This window comes from Chiloscyllium punctatum, chromosome 5, assembly GCF_047496795.1.
Source record: "Chiloscyllium punctatum isolate Juve2018m chromosome 5, sChiPun1.3, whole genome shotgun sequence".
NCBI classification, from domain to species: domain Eukaryota; kingdom Metazoa; phylum Chordata; class Chondrichthyes; order Orectolobiformes; family Hemiscylliidae; genus Chiloscyllium; species Chiloscyllium punctatum.
This window is the reverse complement of record NC_092743.1, coordinates 10753321-10770840: the sequence shown is the minus strand read 5'-3', so window position 1 is coordinate 10770840 and position 17520 is coordinate 10753321. Positions and strand designations below refer to the sequence as shown.

The window sequence follows — 17520 nt, the reverse complement described above, 5'->3', positions numbered from 1 at the left end:
TGGTGAATAAATTTCCAACCAGCAACTAAGACACCACCACCTGGCTACCAATGTTAAGTGCTACCATTCAAGTTGAATCATAGGAATTAAAGCATAGAACAAAGACATTGACCCGATCATATTTGTGTTAGCTGTTTTCTCCAACCCAGGTTCCTGTCTTATCCAGATGCACAGGTAACGTTGACAATTCAGCCCCAAAAGGCAGTTTCTCTTGAGAGTAATTAACTTACGGCTTCTCTGTCTCTCAGCTCCATCTACTTTGGTTCATAGGAATGCAGGAACAAGAACTGAGTCAAGAGTGTGGTGCACAGCAGGTCAGGCAGCTTTCAAAAAGCAGGAGAATGATGGTTGGCATGGTGGCACAGTGGTTAGCATTGCTGCCTCACAGCGCCAGAGACCCGGGTTCAATTCCCGCCTCAGGCGACTGACTGTGTGGAGCTTGCACATTCTCCCAGTGTCTGCGTGGGTTTCCTCTGGGTGCTCCGGCTTCCTCCCACAGTCCAAAAATGCGCAGATTAGGTGAATTGGCCATGCTAAATTGCCCATAGTGTTAGGTGAAGGGGTAAACATAGGGGAATGGGTCTGGGTGGGTGTGGACTTGTTGGACTGAAGGGCCTGTTTCCACACTGTAAGTAATCTAAGTAATCTAAGTAATCTAATCCAATCAATGTTTCAGGCATAAGCCCTTCATGCCCAAAATGTCGATTCTTCTGTTCCTCGGATGCTACCTGACCTGCTGTGCTTTTCTGGCACCACACTCTCGACTCTGATCTCCACCATGTGCAGTCTTCACTTTCTCCTAGGAACACGAACAGCCCATTCAGGCCCGCAAGCCTTTTCTACCATTCAATATGGTTATGATAGATCTTCTACCTCAATGCTTTATCGCCACATTATCTCCATATGCCTTTACATTATTGGTATTTAGTCAATACCTGTTGTAAACACTCAATGACCAAGCTTCCACAGCTCCCCAAGGTAGAAAAATCCAAGAATTCACAAAATAACTTCTCCTTATCTCTTCAATATAAAGGTTCTGTCATCTTAATTTTAATAAACAGAAACTCTGGCAAGCAAAAGATCCTTGGATATACTTTAATAACTAACCAACCCTTTGCAGTAGTAAAATGACAACATTTGAATAATTTTATTCAAATGCCTAATGTTGATTAGTGTCCAGCACAAATAACACACAAAGAATCTGTGAACCAATCACATCATTTCAGGTTAAAATTTACACCCTAGTACTCTGAAGTGTTCAAACAGACTTTATGAGAGTAGGAATGGGGCAATAAACCTCCTGTTAAAAAGTTTCATTAAGTCTACTCTATTTTCTTAATTTAAAAGTGAAGCAATTCAACTAGTCAATCCATCATGCATCCCAGGTTTTTGTTTGTGCTGAAAACAACCAATAGTTGGAGAAATAACAAGGCTCCACTAAATTACCTCCTCAAATACTGCTATGTTTGAATAGACCATATAGATTTATGCCAAGTCTTTATTTGACACAATTAAATATTGTGTTTTTAATGGTAGAATAAATCCAGAAATCTTGCAGCTAACATAACTGTAAACACTTAAAATATAAACATTATTCATTCTTCAGTAAAGCACTTTGGTTCTTATAGATTCAAATCCAAATTCCAGTTTACTAAATTACCAATGGTTCATGCGACCTTTAATTATTAAAACAAAACATAGTGAGAGTGAGTGTGAGTGAGCATCTCTAAGTATGTGACAGAGTGTGTAAGTATTCTGAACCTATCACATTTCAGATGCTGTACTGATGCATGATACACATGAAAACAATCTTTAAATTATAAAAACAGAAATCCAATAATTAACAGCTCTTCTCAATAAGAAGCACCACCCTCTAATTAAGGAGTGGGCCTCTGGCATACTGGTGACATTCCTGCCTGAGTCAGAAATGTTTGAGGGCCACCCACTCCAGACAATTCTGGTGAGCAGAGCTCAACTCTAGTTCTAAATTCTGTGTAGCCAAAGAGTTACTTAAATTCACTCGGAGTAGGTGATATGCTGGTTTCAGTCACAGAAAGTGTGTTTACGCTAGCAGATCATCTTCTCCAGGGCGATTAAGGACAGACAATAAAGCCTGTCCTAGCAATGCCCACAACTTGTGAATGAATTGAAAAAAGAATTTGCCTGCCAATCCTTCTGCTACTTCATACCTATCAAGAGATGAAAACCAAATTATTATTCTCAAAGCAATTATCCATTATGGCCTTTCAGAGATCAGCTGCACATAGATATACCTTGGCATTACATAAATAAATATTGTTCATTACATAATATAATGCTTTCACATTCTTATTAAAATAAAACATGGCTTTTAAATACATTATGGTCAACACTGCTGGAGATTCCTTGGCAATTATGCAAACCTGAACAACGGTAATTGAAAAAAAAACTAGAGTTTTAGGAAACCCAAGATTTCACTGGAAAACAAGTTGAACTCAGCCATAGTGGAAGAAGGGGAGTCATGAGTGAACTCGAGATCATGAGGTCATTCTTCATTGCTACTCCCCAGTGCTACCCAGCTGGAAAGTAGATGCACCTGGACAAAATCAATGGACTTTTGAGCAAAGCGCTGGATACTTGCAAAGTTTCTTTAATGCATTCCACAAAAGCCTGTAAAGTTCTTCACTCTTGACCAAAATCCCTGATTGGAATGGCACAGCTCCTCAGGTTCCATTTTGAATCTATCCAAACAGACCAAATTGGCTGAAATAGGTCATGTTAAGGGCATTTGTGTTATCAATTCGATCGTCTTCAACACTTCCACAGAGCCACTAAAGGCACTCTTCATTAAGAACAGACTTACTTGAAAAATGAAATGAAGGAAGGCAGACCACTCATTCACAAGTAAATATTTCAGCAACAATCTTTGTATAATCATTTCATTAGTACAGGTAAACTCTGTACAGGTTGTTCTGTTACATCTCGACAGTTGCATTCCTCTGCAACCACGTGCTTTAGTAAATCATGCTATGGAAAACCGCTATAGAAAATCGCTATACCTATTCAGTAAAAAGTTCACATTATCCAAACAATATCCACAGTTCAATCACGTTATTGCCAATTTGCATTGACAAAATGCGCATTATACCAAAACGACCTGTACTTAAAAGCTGATTTGAAGAACACAACAAGCTGTGTTGGAGATGGACATGATCTGTATATTACTGAAGCAATTTTCTGAACAGTGCACGATTGCATACAGCAAGTTTCTACTCTGTAGATGATGATTAAGATCTAATAAAATATCAGTGACATGTGTAGTGCATATACATTTCAATTCATGTTGATGAAAACACTTCAGGCAGAATTCCCAAGTGAATGCCAATGAATTTAAAAACACATGTAACACAGATTTACTAATTTATTAAAATAGTGACTTCGCCATTTGTTTATTTCATTTGCCAACTATTCATTGAAAATGCAAATGAATATAACAATGTCAGTGCATGTGGCAAATCTAATAGTACAGTAAAATGAACAGCCTCTGGCACATTCTGAATGGCTGTCAACTCACCAGTATGATGGAAGTCGAAGTAATTTGCCATAAAAGGCTGTGCTGAAAGGAGGAATGACCGGGGCAGGAGGACAGAATGATCTTTCACTATCCAAGGAGGTCAGGCCTGCCTGGAAACCAAATATCTGCAATAACAAAAAGGAGAGAGGATCAAAAACTACATAACAAGAAAAGTTTTAATGAAGACAGGATGAAACATGTCAACTTCAATTTTCTTTATAATGAACATACTCAACACTTGTCCCTATCATTGCATCATCACCTAGTTCGACTAACTTCTCAAAGTCATGACCCTTAAACAAAGTTTAACATTTAAAAAATTGTTTTATTATTCTTTTTGCCTCTTGTTAATTCAAAATGCAATTGTTTTTAATAATCATATAACTGAGCTAGATGTGATTCAAACAAATATGGATGACATAAATGAGGGACAGGAACAAAATTCCAAAGTTCTCTAGTTATTCCAAATTAATCCAAAATTAGGATCAGCATCACATGTGACAAGGCAAGAAGTGCACATGCCTCAATTAATGAAGAAATCAAAATAAATTATGATTGTGCTGCCAACGATAACCTTTTGATTAAAATTAGACTTTTTTTTTCCCCAAGAATGCCTGGCTTTGAACAATTTTATCTGCAGCCCAGCAACTTCATAGGACTTATCAAAAATAATTTTAAATCTTTGTTTCAATTACCAGTAATATTATGCCTGCTAAGTGGTATCATTTTTGTCATGTCAGAGACAAAGAGAAAAGTATTACTTGATGGAAACTTCAGAAATTTTGACTACTTTGCTTTGATTTCCATTTTGATTGACGTAAATTTGTGAAATTGTGAGTACAAGGTTTCTAATATAGGCTCAGAAAGCTATCTGCATTTGTTGTAATTTGAGAAAAAGCAATTAAGACATATTCGAGACATTCCAGCTGTACCTCCACAATTGTATTTCAGTGCATTAAACTTCAGCTGGGACTTATTAAACAATCATCCAAAAGTTGCTTTACTGTAAAAGATCAGGTTTCTCATATAGGGAAAAAGAATTTGCAAAAAATGTCAATGCCTGAAAATAAAAAGGAACATTCTTCTTGCTTGGGTGTTTAAAGTCCCCAATAGCTCAAACGCACTGAAGACATTACCTGTGTACGCTAATGAGAGAATGAGTTAAGCCCAACAGTTAAAATTGTTTTACTGAATCCTAACATAGCAATGCTGCTTCTTATAACTACTTTTGATCATTACTACCAACTTCTCAATCACATTTTCCAATCAAGCAGAAATAGATTTTAATTCTCTTCATGAATGAGCAAGTTTGAAATTGAAATCTTCTCATGCAAATAAATGCAGCAGCAATGAATCATATCAGTACCTGGCTGTAACAATTTTATAATTTCAACAAGTTTGTATCATAGTCATAGCACTATGGGCAGAAGGGCAATGCGCAACAAATTCCACGATAGCTTTTATGTTAACACAACTTGGTGCAGGCTAGCTTGATAGGTTAGCATTGTGTACACTTGAAACAACAATTACAAATATTTAAATATAAACAAAAACTCCCAAACCACAAAGCGAGGTTATAATTCTTTGAATCTAATTTCAGGACAAACAGTCAGACCATGTACAATACATGATTTCAGTACCTCCCTGAATGCCAAGCTGCGATACAGTTCTTTTGCTGCGGTTTTGTGAACTCCTTGATACTAGGACTTCCATTTAATAATGCTGCATGTAAAAATAGTCACCAAGAATATACAAGAATGCAGTGACTTGGTCTATAGCCTTTATGATAAGACATCAAATCAGGAAGCAATGGCACAATGTTAGACTCTTCTCAACAAGCAGCTATTTTTTTCCCTTTATTCATTCATGGGATTAGGGCGCCACTGGCAAAGCAGCATTTATTGCACCCATTCTAATTGGCCAGAGGACAGTTAAGAGTCAACCTTATTACTGTGGATCTGGAATGACATGTAGGCCGGACCAGGTAAGGTTAACAGTTTCCTTCCTGAAAGGACATTAGTGAACCAGATGGATTTTTCCAACAATCAGTCTGATAGTTTTGATGGCTTGATTTATTGTTGTCACAGGTACTGAGATATAGTGAGAAGTGTTCTTTTGCATGCCATACAGGCAGATTGCACCATACAGAGTGCATCAGGGTAGCAGAATAGTGTGTTACAGCCATAAAGAAGGTAGAGAGAGAGAGAGAGAGAGAGAGAGAGAGAGAGAGAGAGAGAGAGAGAGAGAGAGAACGAGAGAACATCATTTACATTTGAGTGGTCCATTCAAAAATATGACAATAGCAGGAAATATCTGTTCTTGAATCTGATTGTATATTTATTCAAACTTGTATACCTTCTGCCTGACGAAAGAGGGTGGCAAAGAATATAACTGGGGGTGGGAGGGGTCTTCATTACGTTGGTTGCTTTCCTGGGGCAACAGGAAGTATAGATGGAGTCAGTGGTTGGAAGAAAGACTGGTTTGCATGTTGGACTGGGCTGTGTTCACTCCTCTCTGTAGTTTCTTGCGGTCTTGGGAAGAGCAGTTGCCATTACCACGCTGTGATGCATCTATAAAAATTGGTAAGTATTCTAATGGACATGCCGAATTTCCATACTGCTGAGGAAGTAGAGACGTTGTTGTGCTCTCTTGACTGTTGCGTCAATGTGGGTGGATCAATGTTGGTGATCATCACTCCTAGGAACTTGGTGTTCTCAACTATCTCCACTTCAGCACCATTAATACAGACAAGGGCATGCCTTCCACTCCATTTCCTGAATTTTATGAAAAGCTCCTTCATTTTGCTGATGTTGATGTTATCTTCTAAGTTAAAATAATTGACATCCCTACATTCCTGTAAACACCATTCCGGTAACTCTTTATATTTGGCAACTATTTGCCAAAAACACCTATCCCTGATCTTGTTTGCTGGCACTCCTACTCATCACTTATCCAGCTTCCCAACCCTCACACACTCTTCGACCTTCTGACCAGACTATCCTATCTCCAACTCGTTTTTGCTTGCCACTTCCCTTTTCCATGGGAAGGAAGGGCAAGCAAGAGAGGTAGCAAGGAGTAAGTCAGCACAGGAACAAAAGAAGCTGTAAAGGGAAGGATTGGGAAGGATCAAGCAGGACAGTCTGCAAGTTGGCCGGTCAAAATATTTTATTTCTTAAGTATATATGGTTTCTGAAAATATCACTTAATTTCACCCTTCATTGGAATAAAACAAAATTCAAGCACGCTTTCCGATACAAAGGTCTTACAGATGCTGTATAATGACAAAAGCTGAGTGTTTATTTGTGAGCAACTACTGGTAAACTTGGTATTGCCTATCCCTAGCGGGGATACTCACATACTGTCAGTTGTTGGGCTTATTCTTTTTCCTTTACTAACCATGTAACTTATAATCCTCAAATTGAATGTCATGGCAAGGTAAACGCTGGAGATTCCTCAATCCAGCCAAAGTTTGACCAATCTTCCACTTTTGTTTACATCACCACAAAACCGGTCTCTTCAAACCAAACTCACCATATTCAGCATGACCATTATAAACTGGCTATCTCCAACCCTCCATGCCCTGTCAATCCCTTGCTCTCTAATCCTTCCAGACTGACCTGTAAAAGATTCAGGAATATTTTAAGAGAAACACTGTAAACCAATACTACAATGGGCTGCTGTGAATGTTTCCTTGTTTGCAACTACTTTGCTACTCCGTACTTGCACAAGTTCCAAAAAAGCAACGTAAACTTATACAGAAAAGCTTTTCAAACATCTAACGTTTTCACTTTGTACTCTGTTGTATATCAGAGAATACAGTACAAAGGAAAGGTGCCTGCAGGGAGTCTAAACTAGCTACAGGTGGGCTATAGATTTCTTTTCTACCTATAGAGCTATCAACTCAAAAACTGCTCTTTCATATAAATGGAGTGATTTCAAATCAAGAAGAACATGTGTTCAATTCAACTCACTTTAAGCAAACAAAGTACAAGCTTCCATGATAAAACCAAGTACTTCACAGCAAGAGTTCTTGCTCCCAGAGAATTGATCATGAGCCACTTTCTTGGACTGCTCCAGTTCATTTTTATCAGTGGACCCACTCTGCTGTTAGGACGGGAAGAGCAGGATTTTGATCCAATGATAGTTAAAGAGTGGCAATATTGTTCCAAGTCCTCTTCTTTTCCCTCCAGAGGCACCACACCCCCTCCAGCTATTGAGATTGACAGAGTCTTCAGCCATGTCTGCCCCATCTCCTGAATTCTGCCTTCACCATTACCTATCCTTCCCAGATTGATAAATGGGTTTCCCATACCCTTTGTTCTCACTATACTAGTCCCCACATCCATTACCTCCAGCAGGACATCACCACCAAACACATCTTTGTCCTCTCCTCCACTATCAGCATTCCACAGGGATTGTTCCCTCCATGACACTCTGCTCTACTCCTCTATTACTCCGAACACTCCTCCATGGCAGCTCCCCATGCAATCGCAGAAGTGCAACACTTGCATATTCACAACCTCCCTCCTCACTGTCAAAAGCCCAAACACACCTTCCAGGCGAAGCAGCACTTTACTTGTACCTAGCCTATTACATTCACAGCTCACAATGCAGTCTCCTTTAATTGTTAAATGCAGACTCCATACTTTGTAGAACACCTTCGCTCTGTCACAGAAAAAGAAATTGCTGGAGAAATGCAGCATGTGGGCAGAAAGCAGAGTTAACATTTTAGGTCCAGTAAGCCTTCTTCAAAGCTGATAGTAGCTAGGAAAAGATGGTATATATGTCGAAGGTAGGGGCTGATGGGGGGGGGGGGGGCGCAAATGTGTAGAAAGTGTGTTGCTGGAAAAGCACAGGTCAGACAGCATCCGAGAAGCAGGAAAGTTAACATTTCGGGCTGGAGCCCTTCATCAGGAATGAGGGAGGGGTCAGACCCAAAACGTCGACTTTCCCACTCCTCGGATGCTGCCTGACCTGCTGTATTTTTCCAGCAACACGCTCTCAGCTCTGATCTCCAGCATCTGCAGACCTCACTGTCTCCCGGGGGGAAAGGAATAGCCCAGGGAGAGAAAAGAGAAGCTACAGTCAAAGCATGGAGAATGGTGAGCTGGAGAGAAAGAAAAGTTGATAACGGGAACCATTAGTAGTCTATTCGTAGGAATGACCCGATCTGCCAGTTGCTTGCTATTTCAATGAACCACCTTGCTCTCGTGTTAATATGTCTGTCCTGGGCCTTCTGTAATGTTTCAATAAAGCACAATGAAAGCTCAAAGAACAACACTTACTTTTCTATTTAGGCAATTTGCAGCCTTGAGGTCTCAATACTGAATTACTCAACTTCAAAAACTTTGATGTCTGTTCTCCAATTTTCTTACATTCTCTTCCCTTTTCCACACAATCATGCTTTGTTGGTGTCTTGTTTACTTTGCTCTTGGTAGAGAGGATTCATTCGCCTTTAATTTACAACCAATTTACATTATTTGCTCTTTCACCACAATTGACAACGCCTTTGTCCTTTGCACCAGGTCTCTACATCATCTGGCTTAGTTTTCCTCCAATCTATGCCTAAAGTATATAAAATAAATTTTCCAAAACCTTTCAGTTCTGAAGAGGAGTCATACCGAACACGAAACATAAAATGGATTTCTGCTCCACAGATGCTGCCAGACCTGCTGAGTTTCTCCATCATTCTCTGTTTGAGTAAGATCAATATCTTTCCAACCCTGTCCAAAATCAAATGATGCAATGAAAAAAAATTGAGGAAAGTCCTCTCCTACTCCAGTAAATGATCAATACTAATCCAGTGTGCCTTCCATGTCCCTTTATATTGACCAGAGTGTTTGTTCCTCATTGCTGACTGCTGATCAACAACATAGATGGTATGGATAGATTTGAGAAGCTCAGCCATGACAGTGCTTGTGACAAGTGTACTCTGCATCAAAATCATCAAATATCTATTATTACATGGGCAAAATGGTTTATGTAAGGAAGGAAGATGCATGGAAAGTGTGGCAAAGAAGTTCAGATGGTTCCTTATATGATCCCAGAATTACAGGATTATTCCACCACCACTGTTCTTTCTGACCTATCCCTCAGGTTCAACTAGATTTGTTTTAAGGTTGGTTAGAAACTTTCAGATGGGAGAGATTACGGTGAGTTTGAACAGAATTGATTTTTGCAAGGCAGTTTTAAAGGGGAGCTCACATGATTTGGTCTCATCATGGTTCCAAAATGCAAATTTTCACGTACATTCTGAGTAAGATCAACCAAAATTGCTTGTTCCTATAATGCAGAAAGGGAAATATCAACAACAGTAATCCTTTTGCACTTGAAAACCTAAAGTCCCTATCCACAATTTAATTCAGATGGCTAGCACACGATGATTAAGACTAGATGTGTATAAGGCAGAAGAGAGGAGGTTATGCTAACATTTATAGATGAGAAGAGATGACAGTCGGCCCATGTGGAGCATACATGGCCTACTTGGGCTAAATGGTCTATTTCTGTTTTGTATATCATATGTCTAGTCTGCTCCAGTTCATTTCCAAGAATTGGGCCATGGACTTCTATTTAATTGGTTCATGCTTACAGGCAAAGTATTGCAGTGACTTTTGCAGGACAGCTAGCCAGGAAACTTTCCAGCATTTCCTATCTGCCAAACATATTAAGATGAATTTGCAGACTGACAATGAACCTGCTTGGCTATGCTAGAACAGTCAACAAGTCTTGGTATGTGACTTGAATTTGGTAGTCCGACCCAGAGGAAGTTACACTACCTCTGTGCCACAAAACATCATCTCCTGTACTCCTCTGCAATAAAAAGTACGGCCTGCACTTCAATCTTTTGCCTATTTTAGTAAATTATTTTAATATTTTAGCTTCTCAACTGAGCACTGACCAGAGAAACAGTTTAAAACAGTTTTCACTTTAGTACCATAGCTTCAACTTCCACAGAATAAAACACATTCACTCAATCATTGTATCTGTCCTGTTATTAATTCAGCTCCCTAAGAAGGGTCAGATTTAACAAGTCTTTTCAGCTGGTCCTGTCAAATGTTACCAACAATTACATGAGCCAAAAATATTTAAAACATTAACCAATAGAAACACATTCCAATCTGGATCATTCCCACACCCAATGAAAGATGCACATGTCTCAGTGAACATGGAGTACTTCCCTCTCCTCAAATTCAAAACAAGAGCAGCAAAAGTGCTCACTTTCCATGAATAACTATTTGTGGAAGTATCTGGTCAAAATGTGTTTAAACTATGATGCAATAATTTGAAGATTTAAGTAGGATATAGTTTTTAATCTCAAAATAATTGACAGTAATTGGGAAGTCGACAGCTAAAGGATTGAAATTATAATTGCCTTCCTTAATCCTATACAGTAACAATTTGGCTTTTAGTCAAACCTTTTAGGTTAAAAGGATAGAACATTAAATGGGCAATTTGCTAGTATACTTATCACATCTGATACCTTTGTGACACAGAAAGAAAAGTTGGAAAACAAACATAAAAAACCCACTTTCAAGTATTTCCTGAAACTTGGTCACAATTCCCATTGGGCTCTAACTCAAAAATGCAATTGCTTGCACGTGTACAATGAAAACTGCAGGTTTGGCAAATCTAGCATCAGAATCCCCACTGAATTATTCAAGTTTAAAAAAAACTAATAACATATACATCAAAAACAACATTGTACATAAAGGCTAAATGAAATTATTCTTAGAAAACTTAGAAAAGTAACAATTGCAAATTTCAAAGGTTTATAAAACATGAAAGCACAGAAGACCATTTAACCCAACACGCCTTACCCTTTTCTCCATAACCCTGAAAATTCTTTCACTGCAAGTACTTACTCAATGCCCTTTTGAAAGTTCACTTTTACATGGCTTTCATGACACTTTCAGGTAATGCATCGCCGACCATAAAAACTAACTGCATAAAATAAATATACCTCATCTTATCTCTGGTTCTCTTGCCTAAAATCAGAGCGGTTATAGACCTTTATAGCACTGGAAAATGTTTCTCCATATTTATCTATCTAAACCCTTTATGACCTTCAATACCTGTATTAAATGTTAAAATTGAAAAGAGAACTATGGTAATGAGAATGAGGTCAGCCAGGTGGATCTTATACAGTATGAGTTCCCTGACTGGGGCTGTTAACCTGGTCCAATCAGGAAGTCCTGGCTGACAGATGAAAACAGGTGTTTCAGGGTTCTGCTCAGTCTAGGAGCAACTCTGAACTAGCTGGGTCAGTGTCACGTGTTATGAATAAGAGTGACTTGGTGATAGGATATCGACCTTAGAGTTGTTTCAAGAATAACTCTACGTACTGAAATACCTCCTCCCTCATTCCTCTGCACTCCAAGATCTTGACTATTTTTTGAAAGGGTGATGCCCAAAACTATACACAATGCTCCAGCTTTTCTTGATGCATTGAAGGGCACAATATCTGACCTAGTGTGGTGGTAGGCTACCATGGTCAGCCAACAGGCAGCAACAACAAAGTCAACCCACGACAATATTTGTTGGTTTAACACGAAATACTTGTGGCAGAAGATGCCAATTAAGAATTAACCCTCTCAACCACAACCAATAAACAGGCCATTTGAAGACAACCATTTGTAATGGATTTATTCACTGAATGCCGATAATCATTTTCAAATGGGAGGAGACCAACCAACCAACCAACTCAAGTTGGAGATGAAGAAGCAATTCATAAATGTTTAGAATTACTTTCTTGCTATTGTACTCTCAACTGCCATTTGTAAAGCCAAGAATTGGGAGTCTGGAAAAAGCAACTCCTTTTACTATACTTTACTAGTGGAGCATGGACAGCAATAACCACTAAAACAGGGAATGACAAGTTACTCATTGCAGCAACACCTGTTTCACAAACCCACTGTATGAATTACCACTTTCAAAACATAAGGTCAATACAATTGGAGGAAAAACCAGGAGACAAAGGCATTTCCTTCATGCTCAGAGAAAATGAGCCAAATAATTTGTCATTATTACAAAATACAGGTAATGCATACGATGCAATTATACCACTGTATCCAAGTGTTCCAACAAAGCCAAGTACTTGAAGCTCTAAAGAGTCACTGAACCTGAAATGTTAACTCTGCTTTCTCTCCACACATACTGCCATTTCTCCAGAAATGTCTGGAGGTTCTTTCAGATTTCCAACATCTGGAGTTCTTTGTTTTTCTTATAATAAAGGCTACTGTCCACGCCCAAAACCCCCAACAAAGTCATTTTTGTAGTAAACCAAGGGGGACTTTTCTTTGTTTCTTCCTAAAATACCTCACTGTAGTCAAACGTGTCTGTCAGAGCATAGACTGAATACTGACATGAGGTCAAAAGAGACTATTATACAATTTCCTCTCTTTTCCATATCAAACAAGCAAAAAGACTGTTGGCAGAGCACCAAGAAAAAGTGAGCATAAACATAAGCAAACAGAAAATTGGTTCAAAGCAGTGCAGGGTGTAAAACTTGGAATCAGAACAAGTTCTCTGTGCTTCACTCTGTAGCATATACAAATAACCACAGATACAAAACAGCCTTTGTCACTAAAAGTAGATCCAAGATCCTAGAAAAGGAACAAGATCCTAGGACAGAGGTGTCTACGTAAAATGAGAGAAGTCGTCCTTCGGTAACATTTTATCCAACTATCAATAGCTTGTGCTTCAATGTTTTACTTGAATTGGTCAAGGCCTGTTTTATTACTGAGTTGTGTAGTACTGTAAGGGACAGTAAGGTGAAACCCTGAAGAAAATTTTAAAAGGTGCAACAATTGCCTTCTGGAAGAAAGGCAGACCTGTGTGAGAATACATAGGAGGGGTATAAACATGCTGATTTGTTTAAAGAAAATTAAATAGTGTCACAGGAAAGTTGAGGATTGATTTGTTAGTGATTAACTGCTGTTAGGTACTGTGTACAAAATGCTGAAAGAAATTATTTTATTTTTATTAAATTATAATCATCTCAATTATAATTTTTAACAAGTTCTGCAAGCATGGAAGAAATAGAAATTCATTTAATATTTATCTCAATCATAAGTGGTAAATTTTACCAGATTCTAATATTTAATTTAGTACACAAGATGGTAGCAAGAAGAAGGAATTTATTAGATTAAATCAAATTATGTAATTATTACTTCATTAAGACACAATAAAGATAGCAGAGCAGGTGAGATGTTGAAGCTATAGAATACAATTCTTCTCTTGGATGCTGATGCGATCCATTTACATCTGTTTGCACTTTGAGCATCCCTGGCTCTGAGTTTACAAGCTGAAGGCCAAACTATAAGGGCAACGACACACCAAGAATGAGGAAAGTTACCTGGACACCTTATTTCAGTCACATTCTTTTGGATAGATTTTTCTCTATTCTCTCAAGGGACACTGGTGTCGCTGACCAGCATTTACTGCCTGTCCCTAGTTGCCCTCGAGAAGATGGTAGCGAGCTGCCTTCTGGAATTGCTGTAGTCCATGCTCTGCAGGTAGACCCACAATGCCCTAAGGGAGGGAGATCTAGGATTTTTACCGAGCGTAACGGTGATATATTTCCAAATCAGGATAGTGTATGGTTAGGAGGGATACTTTTATTTATCTGTTCCCATTTATCTGCCCTTGTGCTTCTAGATCGAAGTGGTCATGGGTTTGGAAGGTGCTGTCTAAGGATCTCTTGTGAATTTTGAAGTCAATCTTGTACATAATACTCACTGCTGTTACGGAGTGGAGGGACTGGAAACTTGCGGATGTGGTGCCAATTGAGTCGGAAGCTTTGACTTGGACAGTGTTATGTTGTTGGAGCTGTACCCATCCAGGCAAGTGGGGAGATTTCCATTACAGTCCTGATTTATGCCTTGTAGATAGCGGACAGGCTTTGGAGAGTCAGGTGGTGAGTAACTCACTCCGGTAAAAACAATGACTCCAGATGCTGGAAACCAGATTCTGGAAACCAGATTCTGGATTAGTGGTGCTGGAAGAGCACAGCAGTTCAGGCAGCATCCGAGGTGCAGTAAAAATCGACGTTTCGGGCAAAAGCCCTTCATCAGGAATAAAGCTAGAAACATTGATTTTACTGCTTCTCGGATGCTGCCTGAACTGCTGTGCTTTTCCAGCACCACTAATCCATAACTCACTTCACTGTTCCTAGCCTCTGACCTGTTCTTGAAGCCACTGTATTTATATTGCGAGTCCAGTTAAGTTTCTGGTCAATGATAAGCCCCAGGATTTTAATAGTGGCAGATTCAGTGGTGATAACATCATTCAATATTATGGGATGGTGATCAGATTGTCTCTTATTGGAGGTGATCACTGCCTGGTTTTGTGAGTTTCTTGCCACTTGTCAGCCCAAGCCTGGATATTGAACAGATCTTGTTGCATTTGAACATGAGACTGTTTCAGTATCTGAGTTATAATGGTGTTGAATATTGTGCAATTATTCGCAAACATCTGACATCATGAAGAAGGAAGATCATTAATGAAGCAGCTGAAGATGGCTGGGCTCAGAAAACTACCTTAAACTCCTGCAGGGTTATACTGGAGCTGAGATGATTGATCGCCAACATCCAGAACCATTTTCCTATGTGCCAGATATGACTCCAACCAACGGAGTATTTGCCCCGATTCCCACTGACTCCCATTTTGTTGAGGCTTTTTGATGCCACACACCGTTGAACGCAGCCTTGATGTCAACAGCTGTCACTCTCACCTCACCTCTGGAATTTAGCTCTCTTGCCCTTTTTTGAACCAAGACTGTAATGAGGTCAGAGCTGAGTGGCCATGGTGGAACCCAAATTAGGTATCACTGAGCAGATGCTGTTTGATTAACTGTTAATGACACCTTCGATCACATTCCTGATGATCGAGAATAGACTGATGGGGCAGGATTTGCCCAGTTTGGATTTGTCCTGTTTTTTGCGTATAGGACAAACCTGGGTAATTTTCCACACTGTTGGACAGATCTTGCAGCTGTAATGGACAGCCGGGCTCGGGGTGTGACAAGTCCTCAATATTGTTGCTGGAACGTTTTCAGGGCCCAAAGCCTTTGCAGTATCCAGTGCCTCCAACGGTTTCTTGATATCAAAATAGATCATCTACTCAGCATTTCTGGTTAGAGATTATTGCAAAAGTTTCAGCCTTATCTTTCACACTGACTGGTCTTCCGATTTGGTTAGTGATTGGGGAAAAGTGAAGCAGGTAAGCAAGCAGAGACGTCAGGAATACAGGAAACTCAGTCTTGGCATTGTCAAACAGCTTTCAAGTTTTTTCAGTTTGTTTCAAAAAGAGTAAGGGCTGCAGGACAGATGAGCTACCTGGCTACGGCAGCGAGATATAGAAAGCCATTCCAATAGGAGCAAATAAAAGGAATGTAGTGGTTGTAGGAAACAATACAGCGAGAGGGTTTACTGTTCGCTGCAGCGAGTTGCAAGAGTTCAGAAAGCTGTGTTGACGACCAGGTGCCAGAGCTTTTATATATTTACTCATGGGATGGAAGCGTTGGTAGACAGGCCAGCATTTATTGCCCATTCCCAACTGCCCAGAGCACAGTTAAGAATCAACCACATTGCTGTCAATCTGAAGCCATCTGTAAGCCAGACCAGGTAAGGATGGCAGATCCCTTTCCTTCAAAAGGCATGAGGGAACCAGATGAGTTTTTAATGACAATTGACATCGGGTTACGAGGTGCCACCAGGCTAGATTTCTATTCCCAATTTTTATTAAATTCATTTTTCACCATCTTCCATCATGGGATTCAGTCTCTCGTTCTCTGAATTCCCACACCAGCTGAGGTTACCATGAAGGTCCTGTCCTCTTAATCTCATCCCTCACCTGAGGCACAGTGACCCTCAGGGTAAACTCACCTCTAATTATCTCTCCCCCTAATGATAACAGTCCTATGATCACTTGGCACTACAGCAAAGCATTTTTATTTAAGAATAAATGGAACTATGGATGGATTGCAGTCAGACTTCCAGAATGCCTTTGACAAGGTGTATATAAAGATTATTTAGAAAATAAAAATCTCAATATTTATGGGGTAATATACTTGCAGAAGATTGGTTAGTTAAGGAGAGTAGGTATAAGAGGGTTATTTTCTGATTTGTATGATTAGATTAGATTCCCTACAGTGTGGAAACAGGCCCTTTGGCCCAACAAGTCCACACCGATCCTCCAAAGAGCAACCCACCCAGACCCATTTCCCCCTGACTAATGCACCTAACACTATGGGCAATTTTAGCACATCTTTGGACTGTGGAAGGAAACCAGAGGAAACCCACGCAGCCATGAGGAGAATGTGCAAACTCCACACAGACAGTTGCCCGAGGCAGGAATTGAACCCGGGTCCCTAACGCTGTGAGGCAGCAGGGCTAAGCAGTGAGCCACCATGCCAACCCACCGTGTCATAAGTAGTATGCCACAGGGATCAATGTTGGGAACCCAATTTTCACAATTTATGTAAGTGACTTGGATTAAAGCATGGTTGTTAAATTTGCGGAGGACAAAAAAAAAGATAGAAAATTAAACTATGAAGGCATCAACTGTGAAGGGATATAGATAGCTTAAAAAAAGTGGACCAAGATTTCGCAAATTAAGCGAAACATGGGAAAGTGTGGAATCGCCCATTTGGTAGGAAGGATAAACTTGAATCATATAATCGAAAGAGTGAAAGATTTCAGAGCTCTGAGATGCAGAGGGAACTGGCTGCCCCAGCGCATGGAATGCAAGAGGTAATTACAGCAAATAGTTTGAGAAGCTAATGGAATAGTATCATTTATTGCAAGGGGAATTGAAGGTAAAAGTAAGTTGGTTATGTTTCAGCTATACAGGGAATTATGAGACGACATTTAGAATATAGTCGACAGTATTAGTCTCTTTATACACGAAAGGATATAAATGTTTGAGAGCAGTGCAGAGAAGGTTCACGAAATTAATAGCTGGAAATG

The 17520-nt window shown here is 39.6% G+C and overlaps 1 protein-coding gene across 5 annotated transcripts in view; it reads right to left on the bottom strand.

Moving 5' to 3' along the window:
- LOC140476882 (intermembrane lipid transfer protein VPS13B-like) overlaps positions 1 to 17520 on the bottom strand; it is a 957534-nt gene that overhangs the window by 751055 nt on the left and 188959 nt on the right. For all 5 annotated transcript variants that reach the window (XR_011960620.1, XM_072569770.1, XM_072569768.1 and 2 more), the window contains exon 16: positions 3554 to 3678. Coding sequence is in view for 4 of the 5 variants with exons in the window: in XM_072569770.1 (XP_072425871.1) it covers positions 3554 to 3678 (125 nt within the window). In the remaining variant the exon portion in view is untranslated. The remainder of the gene's footprint in view (positions 1 to 3553; positions 3679 to 17520) is intronic.